The 25,854-nt window shown below is 45.9% G+C and overlaps 1 protein-coding gene across 2 annotated transcripts in view; it reads left to right on the top strand.

The window, feature by feature from the left end:
- Positions 1-25,854, top strand: part of LOC138515804 (broad substrate specificity ATP-binding cassette transporter ABCG2-like) — a 961,595-nt gene that overhangs the window by 653,877 nt on the left and 281,864 nt on the right. For both annotated transcript variants that reach the window (XM_069630540.1, XM_069630541.1), the window contains one exon: positions 3,763-3,852. In XM_069630540.1, the coding sequence (XP_069486641.1) occupies positions 3,763-3,852 (90 nt within the window). The remainder of the gene's footprint in view (positions 1-3,762; positions 3,853-25,854) is intronic.

A 25,854-nucleotide genomic window follows, 5' to 3' on the forward strand; every position in this document is an offset into this window, starting at 1 on the left:
CCGGATCCATCACATCTCCGAATCTGGAAAGAATGTTATTTCTGCACGCATTGCATCGCCAGCTGCCGCGCCGCGCCATACTCACCAGTCCTGACATCATCTTTCGATTTGGCGCTGCCTCCATCATTTCTTTGCCAAACTCCGGCACCTAGGGGACAAAAGAAACAACAAGGTGAGCCAAGAGAGCCAACAAATACAATCTTTTTTACCACCATAGACTTACCTGATTTACCACCGGAGGCATAATTCTTTAACTCTCCACTTCCTCATACGCCGCACCTGTAAACGGAGAGAAAACAACACGTTAAATACATGCATCATTTACCGGACAGCGTCGGGTAATACAGACTCTTACCTGCATGCCATCAGCTGCCACGAGACCAACTTCTCTAGGACTCAGCTGAAAGATAAGATAGGAATGGGACAAGAGTGAACGTCGGACATATTGAACTCTATGAACTTTATACTTACTGGTCCTCGCCAGGAACCTCAGAGTCAATACTCATCTGGAACTCTCCCAACCGTTTCGAACCAGTGAAGTAACTGGGATCTACGCGCCCCGGCAATCCACTCAGGATGGAGAGCTCATCTTTCAAGATTATAAGGTGAGATTACTGAAAGGGAATTTCAGAGGTGATTAGTGGGGAGAACAGAGGGGTGCCATCGCTAGAATCCACGGGTGGCTAAACTCCTCTCTCCACTTGCAGGAGAATACTTCTACGCGTCAAGCAGACGAGATTAGGAGGTCCAGTCCAGTCTGTCATCTCTGCACTACGCATCACGTTGGTGGAGAACGCAGCTGTCTGGGTCCGACTGACGCCCCTATGGGAGCCAGGTGAGCGTAACAATATTCTTTTACTTTTCCAGTGTGGGGTTTCTGTTTTCCACTCACTTTTCTTCGATTTGAGGCTTTCTTCAACTGATCAAGACCAGGTAATTAGCCTTCTCATTACGATTTGCGTAAAAATTACAGGAGAGTGCTACTTCACACAAGAATATGAAATATTCTTCTATGGTTTCTGCAGCATCTTCCTTCAGTCTTTAGAATCATATCCTATGCTCAATGATATTTTCTTTTACTTGGAAACGCCACGCTGCCCTTGCAAATGCTTTATCATACCTATCAGTGATCTGAGGTCCATTTGTTTTTGATTATGGAACTAGCATGTCAAACACTCTTTGCCACTCGGTTGCCAGGGTGTTTGCCACTGGGGCTGCTCTTCTGCCTGCTGGTGTGTTGTCAGGTTCCAGTGCTTTAGTGTACGTCTCAAATGTTTTTTCCACTGGGTCCATGGTATCATCAGTGCTCCTGGTGTTTGCAAGGATGATGATCGTAGTAGTGCTATTCCTTGTGCCAGGATTGACTCACCTTGTGTCTTCCGTTTCCTGTCCATGGGGTTTGTCTTGCATCCCAACCATCATCGCCACTTGTTGAGTTTGGTGGTCATGCAGAGTACCGAAAGTGAGGCATAACACTACCGCAATTGAGTTATGCCCTTGTAATGGAGTATAGTTAATTTCTTATTTTCCAGATCATACAATTACCACAACCACAATTACTGTGAGCCTCAAACTATCAACCTTTTTAAAAATGTCTACCCCATTTAGACCAATGCTGTTTCTCAATACACATAGTTATTTTATTTAATAAATTCCTATAAAATATCAACAATGATAAGTACGTATCATAATAAATTGAACTATTAACTACTACTGAGATTTTATTAAACATCTAAGTGTAGTTTCCATCCTGAATTTAGGATTTATACTTTTTTCTGGTTAACTTTTTAACCAAGTTAATAAACTTGACATGTTTCAGTTCTCATCTACTATTTTTTTAACTTTCTTCAAGAGTATTGTCACTCTACAATTTTTACAATAAAACAAGACATGGACTCTAGGGATTTTAATTCATGTAAATCCTCTTTACAGGTCAAGATTAACCATTTCTTGCTTAACTCACACCATAGATGATAACCCCTGCTTGAATCAGGATTACATCTTCTCTTAGTTTACTCCAGGGGCCAGACCAGGTAATTTACTTCCTAGGTCCGGTCATTGATTAAAATGAAATCATAGAGGTACATTGAAGCAATAATAGCTCACTTTCTCCTTTTTTCTTTTTTTTATCAACAGTCACATCGTGAAAAGCTGATGCTTTTTCACTGTCAACAAGAGTTGGAATCATTCTCAACTGATGTAATTGTCATTTGTCTTGTCTTATTGTAAAAATTGTAGAGTGACAATACTCCTGAAGAAAGTTCCAAAAATAGTAGATGAGAACTGAAACATATCGAGTTCATTAACTTGCTTAAAAAGTTAAACAGAAAAAAGTATAAATCCTAAATTTAGGACGGAAACTACACTTAGACGTTTAATAAAATCTCATTAGTAGTTAATAGTTCAACCTACTATGATAGGTACCTATTAGATAAGGTGTTTTCTTTTGTCAGCACCGAAGTGTAATTTTTATACAGTGTTTTAGTATTTAGTGTTTTGAATCATTGTTGATATTTTATATGAATGTATTAAATAAAATAACTATGTGTATTGAGAAACAGCATTGATTTAATGTTTGTGACTGTTGATAAGAGCTATCTACTTGTAGTTTATATAATCTTCTATTACCCATTATAAGGTAGAGCTTCCACCACGGTGGACCTTTGGGGTTTTCCTCTTAATTAGTTTAGTGTACCCCGTTTGCCCCATATTTGTGTGGGGCAATGGTTATAGTATTTGATACATGAAGGAGGGCTGCAGGGCATCCCCCCCAGCATATATGCGGGGTTAAAAGGGAGTTGAAATAAAGAAAAGTCAATATTTTAGGGGGTTGCAGTAATTTGTGCACAGTAATCACATAGATCCTTATTTTCTTATTGTTTTGAATTTAGAAAGATTGTGTCATATGTAAGCTGCTCCGCTCCCCTGTGAACCTCCACTCTACGTGCCCGCTACCCTCTATGTGCATTCTTCCCATGCGCTGCTCCCTGACACCCCCCCTGACACTGCAGCACGTTTGTGTGCATCATCATAACACAAGTCCCCAACATAATAATAATAATCACAACACATGTCCCCAACATGGCCCTCTAGCAACTACTGCTCATCCCTTCTGTCTGGATACTGATGCTCAGACTCAGGCAAGATTTGGCTTCTGTTATGCTGAATATTTTTCAAATATGCAGGTTTTCCTGAATCCCTCGAGTCCACTCTTTTATATTTTTAACCTTCTGCTAAGGGAATATTTTAACATGAGAAGATTAAGCAAAGCAACACATCTCTGAAAATTAATATTGTCTTCTTCTGTCAGTTTTTCTCTTTGGGTAGCTGTTTGTGGTGTCGTCCAAATTGGTGTTTGCATTATTTAAAAGTGAGAATCTAACACCACAAGATGAGTCACCATCTATCGGGCGAGGTCCATAACTAACTACGAGCAACAATGGCCATGAAGGTGGTGAACAGTTAATCCCAAAGAGCAAGTGAACTAGCAGCAGCTTGACAGCATAGAGTGTGGCTGTGTACAGAACATGGCAGAACAATCTGCTCTACAAGTCTTATACCTGAATGCTAACATGCAGAGTTTTTACATTTGTGGCCGAAGATGGAACTTATGTCATCAGTCACTGTTCTCACAAAACAATTGCAAATTATATAGCTCAACATGCTGAAATGCATATATTTATTGCATCTGTCATTAAAAAATGAAATCTCTTCATAACAATATTATTGAAAGAGGGACTCTTTTTTGTCTGTTCTCCGCAGGGTGGGCGCCCTGTTTTTCGTGTCTGTCCATTTGTGCTTCAACAGCATCCCAGTGGTGGAACTCTTTATTGTGGAAAAGAAAATGTACATGTAAGTAAATGTTGTGGGAAGAAAGATATGTCTACATGATCACTGCAAGGGTTTCTAGACATCACCTGCAGCATGAGTTATGCCACAGATTTTGATCCTATTTTCCAGGCAAACGCTTCAAGGGCTCTAGGTGCAAGTCCTCTCTTTTGTGATTTTGTCCTCGCCCAGGCTCCTAACTAAACACCTTATCGCAGACAATACATCTAAAGGTATTTGGCAATGCTGTCTAGACATTTGTTTAGAACATCAAAGGGCTATAGAAATAGTCTGGTGATCAATGCTAAAGAACATTTATTTGCTGAGGCTGTGAATAGTAGGAATCTCAATACGCACCCGGGAACAACAGATTGACCAATCACAATCTGTCTTTCCCAGGCACAATTGTGCTTTCACCACCATTAAAATAGAAGAGGGACTTTTTCTCCAACAGGAGATGGGCTCCCGCTGAGCGGGTCACCCATCAGACAAAAAAAAAAAAGATCTGCACCCCAGTAAATCCCAGGGTACGAATAGCTGTCACACCCCGGTGGGGGGACAGAGACGAGCTTTAATGGCCCACAGACCAAGCTGAGGCCCTCGTTGCGCTCGGGCCTACCAAAGCACGGGCTGGCGGACTGTTAAAGCGCATGCTCACCCCAGCTGGGTCGTGAACACTATATGACAACTTGTCTTTAGATCTCTTCACTGGTATCACAGGGCAGATCGATCAGTGGAAAGGCATTGGTATAAAAGGAACATCGGTGTACAAAGCCACGTGCGTGAATGCTTTGATGGTGGTGCAAATGAACTCCCTTTGGAAGGCCCTCTCCCTTCTGTGCTTGCAGCTGGCTTTTAATAGGGCTTGGGTTGAAAGGCACTTTCCTACACGTCTGAAGATGTCTTCAGAGGAACTCTTCCAGTAGGCCAGCCACCATCTTGAATCACATTCTAGAATATTCTCGCTAGTTTATGGGTTGCAGCTTCTACTCTCTCAGCTCTTGCCTTGGCTATTGCTGTACGCTCCCCTCTAGTGGAGTTTGATTTGCCTCCCATATGTGGCCAGCAGGTCAGACTGTGTGAGTAGCGATGACCCCGCAAAACGTTTTCTGTAAGTGCCAAAATGGTTTGCTTTTATGTAGCCCTTGTTTCTCATGCTATTGGCTAACGACGTAAGCTGCTTTGTGAGCATGCATAGTTAAAGAGCTTTCATCACTGAAGGGAATGTGAAGCTAATTTCTCCGCAACCCCTCATCCACTGCAAGTTGTGACAGAGGTGCATTTTACTGCACTTTTCCCAAGTACATTGGCTAAAAGAAATATATATATATATTTTTAAATAGTATTTTATTGATTTTGTTACCAACATTAGTCCAACAAATAACATGCAAGTACAGCCACATCAGATGTCACATACACTGTAGAACATTACAAGGTAGGTATTATATTTCTTGAAATGAAACTTATCAAGAAACTTCACATTTGTAAGGTGTGAACCTGATGGCTTTTTTACTTTAGGTAACAGGGAAGAAGAATATTCCCCCTCCTCCCGCCACCCCAGCAGCCCACCCTTCAAACAAATGGGAAAAGCGAAATCTTTAATTCAAGTATTGTTCATTTCACAGCATGACTTTCCCTTCGGATCAAGCTATGTACATTTCATGGAACAGAATCACTGTTACACCTTTTTGTTCGACCAAGGCCCACAAATCTAAATGGATAATGTGATCTTTCATAAGTTGTTGGGTCACCGTTCACATATTACAATGCTGCCTGCATGTGTGTGTCTTTATGCTCAGTGTGATACTCCAGGAAGGGGAGCCATATAATGTCAATATGGGAGTGTGTTTCCAGCAATGCAGCTGTAATACTCTCCATCTTGTATATCTCGTGAGCTTTGCTCAACCATTCCTTCTTTGTGGGTAGCATGTTGCATTTCCGGCGAATTGTAAGACAGACTCTGGCCGCCAGAAGCAGGTTTCTAGGCATATGTGACAGCACTGCGTTTGTCCCCTCTGCATCTGTTTCTACCCCAAATAATATTAAGAATGGGGTTAGGTTTCTATGTATTCCATCAATGGCACAAATTCAAACCGAAAAATGTCCTTCCAATATGTCTGAACTTTCTGTCATCTCGCCACTGGTGCCAGCAATCACAAACTTCTGGGTAACATCTCCAACAATACGGGGTAATACCTGGATACATTTTTGCTAATCTTTGCGTGGTTAGGTGCCATTGCATTAGTAACTTCCCGTTATGCATCTTGTACTGCATGGAGATCGATGTGGACCAACCCGCTCTGTATATCACTGTCCAGGTGTCTCAGCTATCTTGTAAGCCCAGCTCTGCGTCCCATCTGGTTTGTGTGCCTGGTGTCGGTAAATGGCCCTTGTTAATCAAGGATGAGTATAACTTTGCAATTAACCCTTTAGAGCCATGGCGTTTGTTCAGAGCACATTCCAAGGGAGTGAGTGGCCATCAGAGGGACTCGCCCCAATGCGGGTCCAGTAATGCACTCCTCAGTTGTCGGTATTGCAGCAGTGGAATACTGACGCCCTGCTGAGCTAATTCTAATTCAACTTTTGTCACAAAGGCGCCATTCTTCCGCATCTCCCCTGCTCTTACCAGACCGCCCTCATATTGAGGCTGAAAGTGAATTGGATCGACTAACAGGTCTCTTATTGGGGAGCCCAGATGCAGCTAAGTGGAGATGGCCATGTTTTCACTACCTGCATAGCCTGTGATGGATCACAAAGGCACCTCAAAACTGCAGGTACTGGGTGTTCACAAATTCTGCGAGGCATGGAACTGTAAGGGACCCATAACCATTTGCCCAGGGTTACCGGGGAGAACATCCCATTTTCAAGACCTACCCACTTTTTTTCTATATTTTCCGACAGGTGATCTGAAAGTATGTGCAATTGGGATGCTCTATAATATTCAAAGATATCTGGGTAGCATATACCCCCCTTCTCCTTAGGCGTTATCATTGTTTTGTTTTATTACCAAGGCTTCTAGTCTACCCACAGGAACTTCAGTAATGATCGCTATACCTCTATGTGAAATGATTCTGGGATTACCACTGGGAGCGATTGGAAGAGAAAAAACAAGCTTGGTGGCATATTCATTTTGATAGATGTAAATCTGGCCGTCCAGGAAAGCGCTATTCTAGACCACGTCTGCAAATCCGCCTTAATGGTTTCTCATTAGGAAGTTTGCACAAAAGAAATGTGTTAACTCTTTTGCAATCTTAACTCCCAAATACTTAATTCCTTCGGTTTGTAGTTGGAATCATCATTTCACCACCAAATGACCTAGAAGGGCAGAGGTTTGCTTTAATATAAGCGCCACTTTTTTTTTTTAAATCGGCGCGAAATCCTGATAGTGTACCATACTCCGCCAAAGTTGTGAAGAGGGCTGGAATAGACACTGTCGGTTGGGTTTTGTATGCCATAATGTCATCAGCAAATAATGCGAGTTTATATTCACGCCCAAACTTAACTAACCCTTTTATCTGGACATTTGCAGAAATAGCTTTCGCAAGCAGCACCAAGGCTAGGGCAAACAAAAGGGGTGACAGGGGTAACCTGTGCCTCAAGTCAAAACAAAGGTCCATATGCAATACTTTTAACCACTATTTTGCTTTAGTGTCTTGATATAATGCCTAATCACCAGTTATCCATTGTTTTCCTAACCAAACCCATTGCATAACCACACGCAGAAAAGGCCATTCCACCCTATCAAATGCCTTCTCTGTGCCAATCGACAGCAGAGTAGGACAATTATTGTGGTCATTAATGGAGGTTATCAGATCCAGAGTCTTGCAAATATTATCGGCACCCTGCCTGACCTTAACATATACAACCTGGTCTGTATGTACAAATTGAGGGAGGACCTAGAGCCGGCCCGCCAAAACACTCGCGTAAATTTTGGCATCTCCATTTATTAGTGATATAGGACGATATGAGGCGCATTCCATGCCATCCTTACCCTCCTTCGAATAACTATAATTCGAGACTCTGTAAAGGATGCCAGGGCTTGGCTGGTTTCTAAAATTGTGTTCAAAAGTTTCACTAAGAAAGAAGCTAAAGAGTTACTATATGCTTTATAAAAGGCCAGCATAACCCATCCTGCCCTGGTGGTGAGCCAGCTTTAAGCTTAGATAGAGCATTGTGGACTTATTAAATCGTTATTGGGACATTTAGTAGCACCAGATTATCATTAGCTATCCGTATGCAGGGAAGTTTTGATAGGTATTGCACCATTTCTTCTTCTGTACCTCCTCCCTCAGTAGTGTATAGGGAAGCATAAAGTCTGGTAAAAAGATTAGTGATCTCAACTGGGTTAGTCAGTTCTCTCCCATTCTCATCTTTGACATTATGTACAGCCCTGTCCGTTCTCTGGTTTCGCAGGAGTGCAGCCAGCACGGTATGGGCTTTGTCACTTCTCCAGCATTGGATCTTTCATGGATTCACATGCTTAGAATATTCCCCGTCGTCAGACTGGGACCCTCGGTACACATATATAGCCTTTTCCTATAGGAAAACATCCGACACTTTTGTGTCCTATCTGCGTCCTTTTAGGACCCGCCTACGCATGCTCCGTAGGCCGTCCCAGTATAAGAGGCCCACCCCCGCGGCTCCCCTTCAGATTTCAACCGTCTCCAAAGTAGTGGGATCTCCTTGCGTCATCTTACTATTTTGTACAAGGTTGTGTACTGGAGTTGGAGTTCGAGGACATTTTTCCTCCATGTCAGGAAAAGCGCTGTTCCGTCCATGTGCGACGTGCGGCTTGAAAAAAGTTTACGAGGGGGACGGACATATGGATTGTATATACTGCCTCCACCCTCATCATTCGGCTGATTACTGCGACATATGCAAAGGGTTTTCTCAAAAGACCCTCAAAGACCGAAATCGACGGCTGGTGGCATGGCTGAATGATGGAGCGGGGGCATACCCCCCTTCGGAGGTAGGCTCCACACAATCGGCAAAAACATCACACCGCGCTGCCTCGTCAGAACCACCGGCGAAGAAATCTCGACCGACGGAAAAAGAGTCATCTCGGAGTCTTTCAGCTAAAGAATCCTCGGCGAAAAAATCGTCATCTTCATCAAAAAAGTATGACAAGGAAAGGCCGAAATCCTCCTCGGGCGATCACCATAGATCGACCTCGAGTCGAGAGTCGAGTAAAGGCAGGCCAAGTGGGGAAAAGGTGGGACCGCCTAAACCACCTGCTAAGTCACCGTCGTCAACGGCGGTCCAATCATCAGCCTCCACCCTGCCACTGACGCATGTGGTATCCACCGTCCCACCGACAATGACTGCGACGGTGGCCTCGTCAACGGGGGTTCTACAGGAAGCCTGGAGGCCTGAGGTTTTTGATCCGATCCCCCCGGATACTTTATTGCAAGAACAGGCTGTGTCGCTGTCCTCGGGGAAGGACGAGAGCGGGAGAATAGCTGGCCCGGCGGACCTCGGGCTACGAGTGGTTGACAAGTCGTCGACGAGGGGATCCGGTATACCGGTATCTGCCCCTCTTCTCAATCCTCAATCTGTTTTTTCGTTGGAAATTCTGTCCACGCTTCAGTCTTTGGTACAGTCATTGGACCAGAGACTACCTCAGGTAAACCTGCCTCAGTCACCCGTCGACGAGCCGGGCCCGTCCTGTCCACCGACGCACTTACGCACGCCAATCTCAGCACTGGCACCCCAAGAGGAAGGTGAGCTGCCAGATTCGGAGTCTGACAGGGGAGCCATGTCGGATATCTCATCATCCCCCTCCAGGGATCCAACCTGGGAGTCAGAGGTGGAGTTAGAAACTCCAAGAAGCCCAGCTCACCCGTCCCCTCCGGACGACATTGCATCATTCCATTCTATGATGGAGAAGGCATGTAAGGAATTTGGCTTGTCCCAGGAAGAACAGAAAAAGGACTGTTTTTTGTTCGACCACATAGGTAAGAGAAGGAGGTCTGTGTTCTCAATACCAGTACTAGAGCACGTGTGGAAGGAGGGGTTGCAGACAATGTGTCACCCCTTTTCAGACCCGGCAGTGAAAGGACGCCTCGAGAAAAAGTTTAAGGCTCCAGAGTCTACCCCCAAGTGTTTATCCTCCCAACCAAAGCCAGAATCGATGGTGTCGGCGGCAGCGGCGAGGAAGGCGAAGGCCCAGCACAAGTGCACGACTCCGCCTGAAAATGAAGCAAGACGCCAGGATGCCTTTGGCAAAAAAGTGCTACACGTGGGAGCAACCACAGTAAAGACCGCAAACTCTCTGGCTATCGTAGCCAGATACGACAGAGAAATGTGGCAAAGGCTAGCGCCGTTGCTGGATCATCTTCCGGAAGAGCATAGGAAGGCAGCGATGTTACTTGTCCGAGAGGGTAAGGAAGCTTCCAATCACGCAATAAACATCGCGGTGGACCTCGATGAGTCAGGCTTCAAGCAAGTCAATAATGGGGACGTATTACGACGACAGTCATGGCTCAAGTGTACCTACTTCAGACCATAGGTACAATAAAAGGATTAGATAAGCCTTTTGAGGGAGACCTTCTATTCGGAGAAAATAAAGACGAGGCCCTAAAGAGAATGAAAGAGGACTCGGACACGGCACGTTCATTGGGGGCCCTCCAGAGCGGCCAAAGCTACAAGACTTTTCGTCCCTTTAGAGGGGCTTCAGGTAATTCCAGATTCTCTGCGTCTGGAGACAGATCCTTTGGCAGGTCGGCTTACCCCTCCCAGGGATACAGGCGTGCTTCCCAGACGGCAAACCGACGCCGGAACTTCCAGACGTCCAGGAAGAGACCATCCTATCCGTCGTCGTCGAGAGACAAACAAAATAAAGATCAACAGTGACAGTCAACACACCGTTCTGGGGGGAAGAGTGTCCGCATATGTCGACGAATGGGAACGAATAACGACGGATCAATGGGTGCTGGACACTGTAAGGGACGGGCACTCTCTACAATTCAAGCACAGCCCTCCGCACATTCCACCTGCGTTCACCGCTCATTCCCATCTGAGGATACTGCAACAAGAGGTAACACTCATGTTAGCAAATGGCGTGATAGAATTAGTTCCAACATCACAGAGAGGTCAAGGAGTCTACTCAAGATACTTCGTCGTAAAAAAGCCGAACGGCAAATGGCGTCCCATTTTAGACTTACGCGATCTCAACAAGTCTTTAAAGAGCCTAAAATTCAAAATGCTCACTCTGCAGAAAGTAATCCGCGCCATTCAAGAAGGGGATTTTCTAGCGTCCCTGGATTTACAGGACGCATACTTCCATCTTCCAATGTGTCGGAAACACAGAAAATTCCTGAGATTCGTAATAGGGCGGACTCACTACCAGTTCACGGTTCTTCGCTTTGGGCTCAAGACCTCCCCCAGAACGTTTACGAAATGCCTGGCCCCAGTAGCGGCATGGCTGAGGAAGCAAGGCCACCACATATACCCATACCTTGACGACTGGCTGGTAAGGGGATCCTCCCCAGCGTCGACCAACACAAGTTTGCAAGCCACCATGCAGCTTTTGCAACAGCTGGGATTTGCCATAAACTTCGAGAAATCCTCTCTGCGGCCATCGAGAACGTTGGTGTTCCTGGGAGCACAGTTCGAGACCCAGTTAGGGCTAGTGGAGCCTTCTCTCGACAGAACCTCAAAACTCAATCAGCTGGCGAGCCGACTACAACAAACCACCAGGCTCTCAGTGAGGAAATACGTTTCGGTCCTAGGGGCCATGGCATCCTGCATCCATCTGGTGGCAAACTGTCGCCTATTCATGAGGCCAGTCCAGGAATTCCTTGCGGACCGATGGATGCAGGCCCAAGGATCGTGGTCAGACAACATAACCATCGACGACGACAAGCTGCTTCGGACCCTTCAGTGGTGGCAGAGTTCCCACAATCTGAACAACGGTGTACCCATACAGGAACCAGAGTTTCAGCGAACCATAGTCACGGATGCGTCCCTAACCGGATGGGGAGCTCACATGGGCACTCTTCAAACGCAAGGTCGCTGGTCTCCAACGGAGTCACTCCTACACATAAACGTGTTAGAGCTCAGAGCAGTACGATGGGCCTTGAAGGCATTCCTACCACACTTCAAGGGATCGCGAGTACGAGTACTGACCGACAATATGACGGCCATGTTTTATTTGAGAAAACAAGGAGGGACGCGATCAAGAACTCTTTCCATAGAGGCCCAGAAAACATGGCATTGGGCATTAAAGCACGAGATTTCCATCGTGGCTCACCATCTCCCGGGAGTGAGGAATTCGCAAGCAGATTCCCTCAGCAGAAGCATGGCCCAGATACATGAATGGGAACTGGACACAGTTCAGCTGATGAAAGTGTTCGAGAAATGGGGTCACCCCCCTCTGGACGCTTTCGCAACCAAGGACAACAAGAAATGCGAGCAATTCGCAAGCAGATGGCCTCAGGAGGGTTCCTTGGGGGAGGCATTCTCCTTCCCATGGACGGACATGTTCCTTTATGCTTTTCCTCCGTTCCCCCTCATACGGAGGACAGTACAGTGGATACGCAGATACAGTTGCCGGGTAATACTAGTGGCACCGTACTGGCCGCGGCAACCGTGTTTCTCCGACCTGCTTCACCTGTCGCTGGAACATCCAATAGCGTTTCCGAGAGTCCCGAACCTACTCTCCCGGGACAAAGGCACGGTGTGGCATCACGACCCGGACAGTCTCAACCTTGCAGCCTGGCTCCTGACTTTTCGGAGTTCGGTGCTTTAGACGTTTCGGAGGATTGCCAAAAAATTCTGCAAGCGGCTGGAGCCCCTTCTACTAACAAATCTTACACCCATAAGTGGAGGAGGTTCTGTGAATGGTGTCGAGGACAGCAAGGCCTACAACCGTTGACGGTGATGCCGGAACAAGTGCTACCTTACTTGCTTCTCTTGGCGGAAAGTGGTTATCCTTCACATCGATAAAGGTGCACCTGGCGGCCATCTCGAGGTTCACGAGGAAGAGACAGTCGTCTCCTCTATTCAGCGACAGACTAGTGAAACACTTCATGAGGCATTTATTTCGAACTTTTCTCCCGGTGAAACGTTTCCCTCCAACTTGGAGTCTCAACACAGTGTTGGCAGGCTTAATGAAACCACCCTTTGAGCCCATGGCCACGTCGGACATGAAATTCATATTGTGGAAGTTGGCATTCTTAATTGCTATCACGTCAGCCAGGAGAATCTCGGAACTGCAAGCGCTGGTCGTAGACCCGCCATACGTGAGATTCTTTAAGGACAAGGTGGTCCTGGCAACTAATCCTACGTTCGTCCCAAAAGTTCCGACAGTGTATCACAAACACTCGTCCATTGTTCTCCCTACTTTCTTCGCGACCCCATCATCGGCGGCAGAAAAAGCTCTTCATACCCTGGACATTAAGAGGGCTCTGAAATTTTACCTACATCGTACACAGGAACTCAGGTCTACTCGTCAACTGTTCATCGCATATGGTCCGTCGACGAGGGGAAAAGCAATCTCTAAACAAGGATTGGATCGATGGGTCTCATCGACGATTGCGTTTTGCCACTCCAAGGCCGGAAGGCCGCTGCAAGGGCATCCTAGAGCCCGTTCTACAAGATCAACGTCCTCCTCAGCAGCATTATGGGCAGGAATTCCGCTGGCAGACATATGCCAGGCTGCGGCATGGTCAGTGCCCCACACGTTTACCCGCCACTACTGCCTTGCCAGGCAGCATGCGGACGAGGTGCAGATGGGAAGAGCTGTCCTGCGCCATCTGTTTCAGTAAGGTAAGCTCCACGCTGTGGAGAGTCGATCTTCTACCTTTTGATGACAGCATACTTTATGTTGGTATGGTTATATGAGTTAACTTATTCCTCTGTATATATGCATTGTGTATTATGGTGAGGGTGTATTACATTACATTCTCACTGCCATTTCAGATGTTACTGCTATACAATCTATTCTAAGCATATGAATCCATGAAAGATCCAATGCTGGAGAAGGGAATAGTTTCTTACCTGTAACTCCATTCCTCCAGCATTGGTATCTTTCATGGATTCACATGCGCCCGCCAGCCTCCCCGGAATGCAATGTATTTGCTTGATAGGTTTAACCCTTCCTACTTTGGAGGGGCCGAAATCTGAAGGGGAGCCGCGGGGGCATGCCTCTTATACTGGGACGGCCTACGGAGCATGCGTAGGCGGGTCCTAAAAGGACGCAGATAGGACACAAAAGTGTCGGAAGTTTTCCTATAGGAAAAGGCTATATATGTGTACCGAGGGTCCCAGTCTGACGACGGGGAATATTCTAAGCATGTGAATCCATGAAAGATACCAATGCTGGAGAAATGGAGTTACAGGTAAGAAACTATTCCCATCCCTCTCATAAGATTTTTGCTTCAAAAACCGAAGCTGGATTAACTCTTTGTTGCTCTATATGTTATTCAATTATTTCCGGAGCATTCAGATTTTTGTCAGAATTTCCTCTTTGAGGGCAATTTGAAGGAGCCGTTCTTTCTGTTTGATTTATTTTTTAAATGCAGATTCCTAAAACAACCTGGTTCTGTTCAAAACGCCCCCTCCACTATCAGGACACCCTGGAATGTGGCTTTAGCCGCTTCCCATACTATACCTAATGTAAGTTCACCTCCGTCATTGTTGATAAAATAACTTTTCATTTCTTCAGCAAGGGTGTCTCTGAACATCACTTCCTTATAGGGAGTATCATTACAAATCCATCTATGATCTGTCTGCGGAGGGAGGCCTAAGTCAAGTTCCAAAAGACTCATGTCATTGTCTGAACATACCACAATCTCAATAGTCGCTGTGAGTAAGGCATATTCGTATGCAGCTTCTATTAAGATGTCATCAATTCGTGGATATGTCAAGTGTGGCAGGGGTAGAAGGGAAATGCTTTTTTCTGCAGGTGCATCTCTCTCCATGTGTCGATCAGGTAGTTAGCTTTCAAGAGATCAAGGAATCTTTCGCTGCTTGGGCACAGTGGGGGGATTGCCCCTTGCCTCATTGAATACCAATCGATAGTGGGATTTGATATAACATTTAGGTACCCTCCACATATTAACAGGCCCGTTTTCCAGCTGTCTAAAAAAGTTAAGATTTCTCTACTGAAGGCTAGCTGGTTTTGAATAGGTGCGTATGTCGAACAAAGAGACACTGCGTGATCTCACCTTCCCCTTAACCACAATGTATCCCCCTTGTCGTTTCTATTAACCTGTGTTACTTGAAGACCTAGCAATTTCCTATATATGATACCCACCCCTCCTCTTTTGTGTTGACCTGACGCCCACAGTACACCTCCCAGTTCCTTCCCACCCACTTTAAACACTTCTCCCCTTTTGAATTTCATTTCTTGAACAAACACGTCTAATTTGGAGAGTTTGAATTCCCTCACTAGCATAGAGCGTTTTTGCTGTGAATTAAAACCGTTAACATTAAGGGACCCAAACCTAATTGCGTCCGCTGGCGCCATGATCACGTCTTTGCTTCCTTTTCACCTTGGTCGATGGACTAATTCGCCAAGTGAACATTTAGAGAGGTGTACAGTGCTTGAGAACTATATGTTTACATGACTGTTTTTTTTCCACTAAATATATGTTGCTGGCAATGTTTTTTTAACCCAGTGTGACTCTCCCCTCCGCAAACCCAACCACCCCCAATGAAATGTGCCTCCATCAACACTTCACTTCTAACAGAGACGCCCTAGAATAAAAAGGGACACACTTCATGGGCCCCTAACTTTAGAATGGTGAAAACATACAACCGCCGCAATTTAAGTTTTCACAAACAAACATAACAACTTTGTGAGGACTGAAAAAGGAGCATGCATGGTAAGGCTTCCTTTGCCCATCTTGGACCCCCGACTCCTTCTAATTCTATTTCAACAGTTTAAACTCTTTCTTAAAGGTTTTATGCCCGTCCCCTCAGGCTGGACTGGCAGAAGAAAATAAAAATTATAACTCTTTGTTTATCAAGCGTTCACTGCATGTTCAGCCTTCATCGTGAGTTAAAGCATTTATATTTCCTGGAGCCTTGTGCACAGCCTCTCCTTGGTGAAGAGGTCTTTGTACAGTCAATAGGACCCTGAGACTTACAAGAGTCTTCCGGCTTGTTCCTTGAGTGTATGATCGCAGGCCGTCTAAGATCCCTCAAGCTTCTTCCTCAGAAGTGATGTGATATTCCTCTCCGTCATGTTCAAACTTTAATGAAAAGGGGAACCCTCATCTATATCACACTCCTTGCTCTTAACCAAGTTCTGAGCGGGTGGCAGGCTTTTTGCTTGAAGAGTTTGGTTGCTGACAGTCTTGGAATATTCTGCTGCTTGATCCTTCAAATTCAATCGATTCTTTTTCCCTTGCTTTTTATAGAATGTCAGTTTTTTGTTTCAAGTAGTGGCGCTTGGCAAGCACCGACCTCAGGCCGTTTGCTGGACCACTAGCCCTATGAATTCTATCAAACTCTATGTCTGTGAACATTGGGGGGTCAAAAAGTGAATCAATCAGTGCCTTTACTCGTTTCTCCAGAAAGATGACGAATCGCCTGGCTTTTCATGTAGGCCCATTATGGGAATGTTTGATCGCTGATCCCCATTTTCAAGATCATTCATTTTTAGTGCTAACTCTTTCTCTTTTATTTCCAGATCTTGGAGATGGGCTTCGGTCTTCATTATGGTGAGGTCTCCAGATAGCTGATTATTTTCAAGAGCCTCTATTTGTTCTTCAACTTTAACCATTCCAGATTGCAGATCAGTAACCTTCTCAGTTAAACTAGATTTAATGGCTCATATTTCCCCTAGCATTTGCATGTTTGCTTTGGTTGAGCTATAATGATATGCTGTCATGCGTCCAAGTCATTGGCAGTTGTGGCCACGTTGGCGGTTTCCCCACCATTGATTTTTCCATCACGTTCTTTAACTTTGGGGTAGTAGCGCTCTAATCATTTTCATCGTGGCCGCCGCTGGGAGGTACATAGCCCTTGTACTCCCAGCGGACGGCGCGTTGAAACCGATAGGCTGCTTTCCTCTGCTATATCTGCGGCTCACCTGCCTCTTACCCTCTTTTGCTCGGTTCGCTTCTCTCGCGCACCGACCCTTTCTACTTTCCTTTCTCTTGATACACTTTTTCGCTGCTTTCATTCTACTTGACCCTATTCCCGTTTGCCTTTCCGCATCGGCACCTTGCCGTTGCCCGCTTGCAGCTCTGATTGGCATTTTGGGAGCACTTTTTGCATAACAAGCTCGATCGTCATCCTGGAAGTTGCTGGCTTCGAGCTTACCATTCAAATCACCATAACATCTTCTGTGCGGACACTGCTCAAAGGAACCTTTGGAGACTTACTACCTAAATCCTTTTCAAACCGGCAACTAGGAGCTTCGCACCGCACTCAATCAACATTTACAACGGACAGGGTTTTTTCAGCCCTTTGGGCTTTTTCCCTGCGTTACTAGCTTTCTCCCGGGATAGGAGCCACAGGGCTGCAGCCTACAGGCGGCCACTGTGGCTTCTACTCGAGGTAGGTAGATACCTCAAAAGAAAGAAAAGGATTACCTTTCTCGAAGACACCTGCTTCAAGACAGCTCAGAGTCAAGTTCCTCAGTTGAGGAGGAAGCTGAAGGGAGTGGGTCGGGGGATGATCAACTGAGTTTGGACATCTGCGCCTAGGGTGTTCCGATTCCATTTATGTCGATTTGCGGCAGAAGCTTTGCAGAGTTCTGTGCGCGGGTCCAGTTTGAGATGAGGTGTGCTCATTTATACTTTCCTGCAAAGTCAGTGGTCTTCGCAGTGCTAGCAGCGTTTGCTGTGTATTCAGTTGGTTTGCTAAAAGACCACCTCAACCATGCCAGTGATGTGCTCTTTGTTGCAGTACTCTTCGCTCTCACAGAATCCTACTGTAGTGTGCTGCTCATGAAAACAGTTCTCAGAATGATTGACTTGCCGTGAGAGAGTCGTCTGAGGTCCAGACGGGAACCCGTTGCCCTCCATGTCTGACAGATTGCTTCTTTTACTTAGGGTGCCAATGTTATTGGTGACTGTCAAATTTAATGGGCTGAGTCCGGGTTTTATGGATCAGATTAGTTGCTGCTTCACTCCGGTGGTTCATAGCTTGATGGGCTCACACCACGATCCCACGGGGCTCGCGGCCTTGGCGCACTTTTGAGGTGCACCGTTACTGCCGCTACTGCCTGCTTGCTACTTGATGTTGAGCGGGACATGCATGCCGATCGCGCTGCGTGTTGAAGCAGGGGGTCTTCTAAGGCCAATGCTGCGTGCCTCATGCACTGAGGTTAATGTGTCTTTTTCTTTCTATCCTTGAGCAAAACTTTCTGCAGTCCAGCGCATACAAAATATAAATATCAGAGTAGCGTTCAACGGCCCCTTCTTATTGCTTACCACCCATGCTTGGTGACATATGGGAATGAACCAGCGCACGGCCGAGGTCTCAGCATTCCACACTATTTGCTAGCGGGTTGGGCCACTTCCTTTACATTCTCGCGGCATCAGCCATTCCTGCCTCGTCATCTCCGGCCGCATCTCAGTCTGGGCAACGGTTGGTTGGAGGGCACTGTTGTGGCTCTGCTTCGACCCTTGTATACTTGAGGGATTCTAACTTCGTTTTCCAATGTCTGCTTGTGAAAAACAGTACGATTTATATGTTGTTCCACCATTGTTCTGCATTCGGTGAGGGAGAGATGGCTCAAGCTGCCATACCTTCTGCGCCCGCTGGTGGTCTACCAGAAAAATAATTTTTGGATGATTTAAGAGCGCTCATGAAACAATTCAAGACTTCAAGATCTGTCACAGCACCTAGCAAAAGTACTCCCGTGCGTAGAAAAATACATATTTGTACCAAAGAAAAGCACTCTATGCTCTGTACAAACAAAGGATTTCGTTGTGGTTATTCATTTGTCAAGTGGCAAACAATGCTCGGAGGCAATGCGGACATGCTGACACGTGTTCGGAGGTGTCATAAAGACTAAGGGCTAGATTCTCAAATAGTAGTGCAAATGCAAGGACTGCAAAGAATGCGCTCATTTCATTTGCGCTACTGTCATAAATGCACAGGTCACCTTATCCTCAAAAGAGACCTGCGCATTTCAAGAGGAGCTGGACAGTGACACAATGATGCGCTGTCCATCGCCCTTGCATCCATGGTGCTCCCGACACCAACGTTTGACTGGCTCCCAGCAGAGACATGGTTACTGGGAGCTCATTCCACAGAGACGGGCCTTAAAAAGACCCCTCTCTGTGAATGGCTTGCAAAAAAAACCATTTCCATCCTTGTTTGGTGGATGGAAATGCTTGTGTGACAGGCTCGCTCTAAACCGGCGGCTGTCACACTTTATAAGTAATCCAGACATTTTGTCAGAAAGGACCCTGTCAAGATGTGTGCCTCCCCGATAGCCTGTTCCCAGCATGCGCAGGGGATTGGCCTTCATTTCTACACACTTAGAAGCTCGCTCCTTTTTTGAACTCGGGTGCAAAAATGCCCCTTAAAATGCACAAATGTGGAAAGGAGTGAAAAGGGGCATCAGCATTCAGATGCCCTTTGAGAAACGGGCTGCTCCTTTTTTTGGCGCAAAATTAAGATGTGCTAACGCATCTCATTACTTATGCTAAAAAACAAATTGGGAATCTGGCCCTAAATATTGCTTGTTATAACCGATTTAGAAAGCAGACAATGTAGACATGACCTGTTTTTATGCCAGAATGAATAATGGCAACCAACCAAAATGAGTGTGCCAGAAATCATTCCACTAAGACTTCATGTGCCATCAGAATGAAGTACTTCAAGAGCCAGGTGAACATGCCGCTTATAATGTATGTACCAGGAACTAATACATAGGAATTGCTGCACCTCAAAGAATGGCAATCTGAATTCCCATGATGCTGCTTACCTTCAACATTACATTGCACCGAAAACAGAGCACTGACCACACTTGCCCATCACCAGCTCAGATAACTGGATGTATTCCATAAAAACAGGCGAATTCTACCAACCAAAAAAATGAGGATTATAAATGCGCCCAGAAAGAAACAGAAAACAATGGACACAGGACTTTCAGATCAGTGGTACCAGGGTAACAGTACCAGGAGAAGGCGCTCTGATAATATCACTGCCTGATAGGAAGAGGACATTTATGGGGAAAAACGAGGCGGGAATATTATGACAAGATCGAAAGAGGTTTGGATTACAAAAGATTAACGGTTCTAGAGTGAAATATATTTCCCTTCACTTAACAAGCAATATACTTTTTAACACCCTGAGTCCAAAATATGGAGCAGAATCTTATCTGAGCCCTGCGTGTAACTCTGTCATAGGAAGTGAAAGGCTGGGCACCAAATCAAGGCTATAGTTTTTTGGCCCACTCTTCCTCATCCCAGACTAAACAGAACGAAACAAATAAAAGCCTCACTAAGGTTCCTGAAATAGCCCCTTTGACACAGTTTTGCCCCATACCTTAATAGCAGGACTCCCGATGAGGTGCCTTGTTCCTGTAATGTTCGCTGTTAACAGTTAAACAAAATGGAGGGGACGCTCGAGGCTCTAAGCACAGAGTGCATAACTATATTGCAACTCCCATAGCAGCTTAGCACAGAAAAGAAACAGAAGGTGGAGTTTCTTAAAACTATTCCTTGGTTTAGCTGCCTTCCAATGCAAACTAACCCCATGCTTCCTTCACTGTACAGCACTGCCAAAACATCTGGCTTGGTTTTTGAAAGTGCCTCATTGGCCCGAACATCTTTCTCCAGTGGAGGGTAGGTTTGTAGACACTTGTATGCCTGTAAACCTACCCCTGTGGACTTGTGGTTCGCTCAGTAGTGGGCATAGAACAACATCTTTCCAACCTTCCCAGACTGCCCTCTCATTCCTCCTCTTCCAGACAGGAACAGTGATTGAAGAAGCTGCTGGTACGGAATGTTTTTGATACAGGTGCCAGTATGTTTCAAGTGACGTGATGCTTCTGCAGATTCTTTGCAGTACCCCAAAAGAGCCGGGTGGGCCTGTTTGCGTGATCTTGGACTGTCTCATCTTCATTATTTTCCTCACTAGGAGACGTTCAAGATGATTGCTCCAGCACAGATTCTGTTGTGTAGAATGATTTTCCACAACAGATCGGAAAGACGGGTACTTGCAAATATTCATTTGGCCCCTGACATGAAGCTGAGCAGATGCACTAGGACACATAGACCAAAGTGGCAGGGCAAAGAGATTTTATCAGGGAGGCACTAACAGTAAAAGCAATTCAACTCAAAAGAATAACATCTTGGGTTGAAAGACAAACAAACAGGTTGTCAACAAAATAGCAGATTTGCTTGTCTTGTGCAATACATAATCCAATTTAGATTAGCAATCTTAAAGTACAGGTGCCTTTGCCTGGCAATATAAGGGGTTGGTATTAGAGATGTCTTCCACTGCTGCTGTCCAAAGATGGGCCAACCACTAGAAGGAGGATGAGGGTCAACAGTTGCAGTCTGCAAAACACCTCTGTAAGGTCCTTAATTGGTTAGCTGGGGTCTGGGGGGGGGGTTGGGGGGGACTGTTAACTCTGGCTCATGGGGGTTCCTTACTAACTTCCAGTAACTCCTGTCTGACTGTCCTCGCAGCTCCATAACACTTTAGTCCCATGGGGTTCCTTCCTTTCACTTTCCCCTTGCCTTTACTAATTGCTCATTCCATACTCTAATCTCTTTTTACCTCCTTGTCACTTTGCCACTTGCTCGTACCACCTTCAGAGTCCTGTGGTCTGGCAGATGGATGCATCTGTGACCCCTTCGTTCTCTGTGTCTGCTTGCCTAGGCTTTCCTTCTCACCTACTCCTCCAAAGTCTCCTGTCAGCTCTTGCTTCTCTTCCTTTAGCCTTATTGCCCTCTTCCTGGACTGTCTCTGTTCTCTCGGTTCCTTCTTTTGTACTTTTCCGCACCTCGTCTTGTTCCTCATGGTCTTCTCTTGTCCAACTCTCCTGCACCTTCTTCTCTCGAGCCTGCCCCCTGGGCTTTTCTTTTCCCCAAACTGCTGAGTTTCCATCTTGCTTCTCAAGTTTCTCTCCTCCATACCTCGAGGGTCTCTCTCTGCCAACTTCCAGGGTCTCTGTTTCCCCAGCCTTTGAATCACCCTTGCACTAGACCCCTGGTTCTCCTTCTCCCTCTCTCTCCAGCCTCTATGGTTTCCCTAAGCGCCAGGTTCTCTCTAGTCCCAGTCTGCTTGTACTTTATCGTTCCAGGCTCCTGCCTCTGTCGTTTCACAGCCTCCGTCTTTCTTCTCATGCCCTCCTGGATTTAACTCCCTGCCTCCTGGGCTTTTCTATCCCCAGCCTCTTGGGTCTATCGCCCACCTTCCTCTTGGGTCTCTTTCTCTCTCTTCCCAGACTCTTGTTTTTCTCTATGCCCAGCCGTATGGCTCTCGCTACCTCATACCACCTTTTCCCGAAGCACCCTCTCTGATGTCCTTCAAATCGCCTCCCCTGTCTTACTTCCAGTTGCATCATGTCTTCTCATCTAACTGACCCAAAATGAACTCCTTCTGGTATTCAGCATGTTGTTACTTGGCTCCTTTGGACACCCCGTCCCAAGCCCCCATAGCAAGGCAGAGCACTTGGTCACACCTCTCAATCATGGTAAAGGGTGATGGATTACCAACTCAAAACTTTCTTTCCGATGCTGCGCAAAGTGATTTGGAATACATGATAAGAGGGAATCTTGTGCACTATTCTGCTCCATTTCAGAAAGCTTTCCTGGCTGACTTAATTCTGGCTTAAGGGTTTCACAACCCCTTCTTCTCCCAGTATAGGGCTAACAAGTTTCCTGCACTCTTCTACATCTCTTTTAGTTTCTGGGGCAAAGACAACCTGGCATTTCTTTCAAGCTCCATGGAATCCAGGATCGCGTCCCTAAAAGTGTTAGGGAGAGCCAATGAGCCTGGTCTAGCTCCTCCCCTTCATAGTATCCTTATATTTCTCCGACTTTGAGGGTCCCCCTCTGGAATTCCTTTCTATACTGGTCCTAACCTATCTTCATGCTGCACCAAGCCTATTCGTTCTCCCACCGTGTGTCCATCTTCTTTTGTTGAGAGTCTTCCCACAGCCCCACCTTTGGGGTCTAACTGGCCTCCACAAACCTTTCTGCATTGTCGGTCTCTTTGCACCTCCTGGTCTTCTCCAACCTCCGCTTTGCCTTCTTCTACCACCTCCTCCTGATGTTCACCACCCTCCTTAAACACTTCCTGCTGAAGCTCGCCAACTTCCTCCTTATTTCCTTGGATCCCGTTAGATGTCAATAAATCAGGAAGGGGACTTTGTTATATATCCGCCCATCTTCTCTATGCCACCTTCCTCGAAACCGATTAAAAGGGAGATGTTCCCGCTCTTGGTATCCTGCTCTCTCTGGAGGAAATACAAAGGCCATTCTACTGTGTATAGGATTTGCTGCATCCATGGAACAAGTCCTTCTCTTTAAATGAAGTTTCTTCCACCTCAGCTGCCGGAAACCACTTAGCCAGAAAGTGGGGAAAATCTGTTTAAAAAATATACTCTTCTGATAATGTTGGGAGGACAGCCAAACTCTAGCTGGGCCTATATAACTCAACATTCACAATGGATGAAGGTAGTGGGGACTAGTCATTGCCATGTTCTACCAGGATCAGTTTGTAGTGGACGGCAGTCAGCTGGTTTCCTGAGGCCAACATGGTATCAACCTTCTCTTGCTCCATGGTGATAGGGAGGTCTTGGCTTCCATCAGGTTCACAATGTGCCAAAATGTCAGCTTCACTGATGATTTGCATGTTCTGGAATTCTGGTTTCAGCCACCAAATCTGATCTGTTGCTTCTGTTTCTTTTGTAACACAGTATGTGTCCATCGGCTCAGTGGGAGGTAATGTAAGAAAGGAGCGAGGTAGATGATCGGGTTTCCCACAGGTTCAGCAGTTTGCAACAGGGTGTTCAGCTTCAAGTGATGGGTGTTTCAACGGCAGTCTGTGTCTTGCTCTTCGATCTCCTGGTTCGTAGTGTTAATCACAATTCCCTGTTACACTCCCCAGTGGCTGTTCCGCTGGTCCCCACGTTTGGGCTTGTGGTCCAACCAGTCGCCATTGTTGGGGGTTGTTCTACCCCCATAGCCGGCTGGCTTGTAATCTCTATTGTGGGCTGGTGGAGCCGTTGAGCCTGCAATTGCAAGTGGATTGGTAGCGAATGCCCAGTGGCTCCAAGGTGAGTTCTCCTTTTACCCCATTGAGATTGTTTTTGTTGATATTTCTATAGCACTTTACAGTAATTAATGTATTGGTACAATTTTGATAAATGGTGGAAATATATAACGGAGGACAGAAAAAGACAGAGTAAGAACAAAAGAAACCAACGCAAGAAGAAAATGCAATAATGATATAGAATAACAGAATAGTGAAAGTCCAGCAACCCTGCACATTGCGAGACAAAATAAACTCATGCCACCCCACAACATGCAAAACACAGCAAAACACAGCAGGGGTGGGATGCAAACTCTAAAAGTCTAAAATGTCAAAAATACAGAAAATACAAAAACCCGATAAACCGGATAGGCTGGACTATTGCCCAGATGATGACAAACAGTATGATGCTAGAACCAGCACCTGGAAAGCCATACAATCCAGTCCATTTAAGATGAACTATTCTGAGATGCACAGGACAGGATGGAACGTCTGTGCATACCCCCAACTTAACCCCAAAAATCAGGCTCCTCTCTGCCCACTCAACCGCAACGTTTCCTAAGTCTATTTCTAACTGCCAGGCAGTCTGTTGTCTCATGCCCACAGAGACAGTGACTCTGCACAATGCAGGGTTGGCTCGTCCTCAGCTTGACAGTGAAGAACCCGGCAATGGTCTCCTTGACGGTCCCCAGCAACTACCTCCATAGCGCCTAACAAACACTGGGCCAGAGAAGCTGGACACGAGGCTTCAGGAAAACACCAACCGCTCAAATAACATGGTTGTTACACAGGATCAGCGCGCCGACACCCTACACACAACTCTTCCAGTATGACAATCTTCCGGTTCTCTTCCGCTTCTTTTTCCCCTATCCATATCTCATCAGGAAGATGCTATGATGCCACCTCTGCCGACACCATATAGCTTCTGTCTGTTATTCAGTATTGTGGCCCAAACATTCCAGCATGCCATCCCATAAAGTGTCATATTCAGGCTGGCTACCCCCACTTTACTGCGGAGTCAACAAAAGGGCAACATAGTGTGACCAGCTTGTTTTCTCTGGCTGGCTCGCATCAGTGATCCTATCAAACTTATGAAATGATGCACTCGGAACTCCCCCTAATATTACTTTTGTAGCATGGAGATGGGTGGTACCATGGTCCAGGCTTGTAGATGTGCCAGCAGTGCCAATTGGCCCATCAACTAGTTGTCCAATATGCTGCTTAGGTTTGTTACTCCGCCTTCTGCTTTAGCTCCAGCTGAAGCCATTCTGCTCACATGGTCCGCCGCCTCCTTCCCTATTGGTATTTTGAGCTACTGTAGACGGAGCTGCCTGAAGAGATTGGAACAATGGACAGGATTTCGAAAGTTGGGCCCCTGTTTCTGCTCTAATACTGGGGAGAGAACCAAAAATCTCCCTGACACAGGGGCTGTCCCAGATGAGTTTTGGTTTTGACAACTGGTCTGCTGGTTTAGTGTGATTCATTTCATCTTTGACTTGCTCAAGCGGATATATAGAACAAATCCGAATGGATTGTTTGGTAATGGGTTCCCCCACCCCAGGCATAAAGTGTGCCCCAGAAAATCCGGACATGATGAACATAGAGTAAGGTTCCCCTTATTGTCTTAACTTGAGGGTCTTTCATTGGCTACCCTAACTTAGCCTTCTGATCCCCTTCTGACACCATTTGTCTTGATGGGGAGTGGGGTCAGAGATGAGACCAATTTCAAGAAATACACTTTCATTAACGGAATTAGTGCGGGATGGACCAAAATATCAAAATGGGAAGAGTGATGCATTTACCAACTCAAGACTTTGGGTTCCTATATTGTCTGAAGTGGCTCACACATTA

The sequence above is a fragment of the Ambystoma mexicanum genome, chromosome 6q (assembly GCF_040938575.1).
Source record: "Ambystoma mexicanum isolate Mex_15411 chromosome 6q, UKY_AmexF1_1, whole genome shotgun sequence".
Taxonomy (NCBI): domain Eukaryota; kingdom Metazoa; phylum Chordata; class Amphibia; order Caudata; family Ambystomatidae; genus Ambystoma; species Ambystoma mexicanum.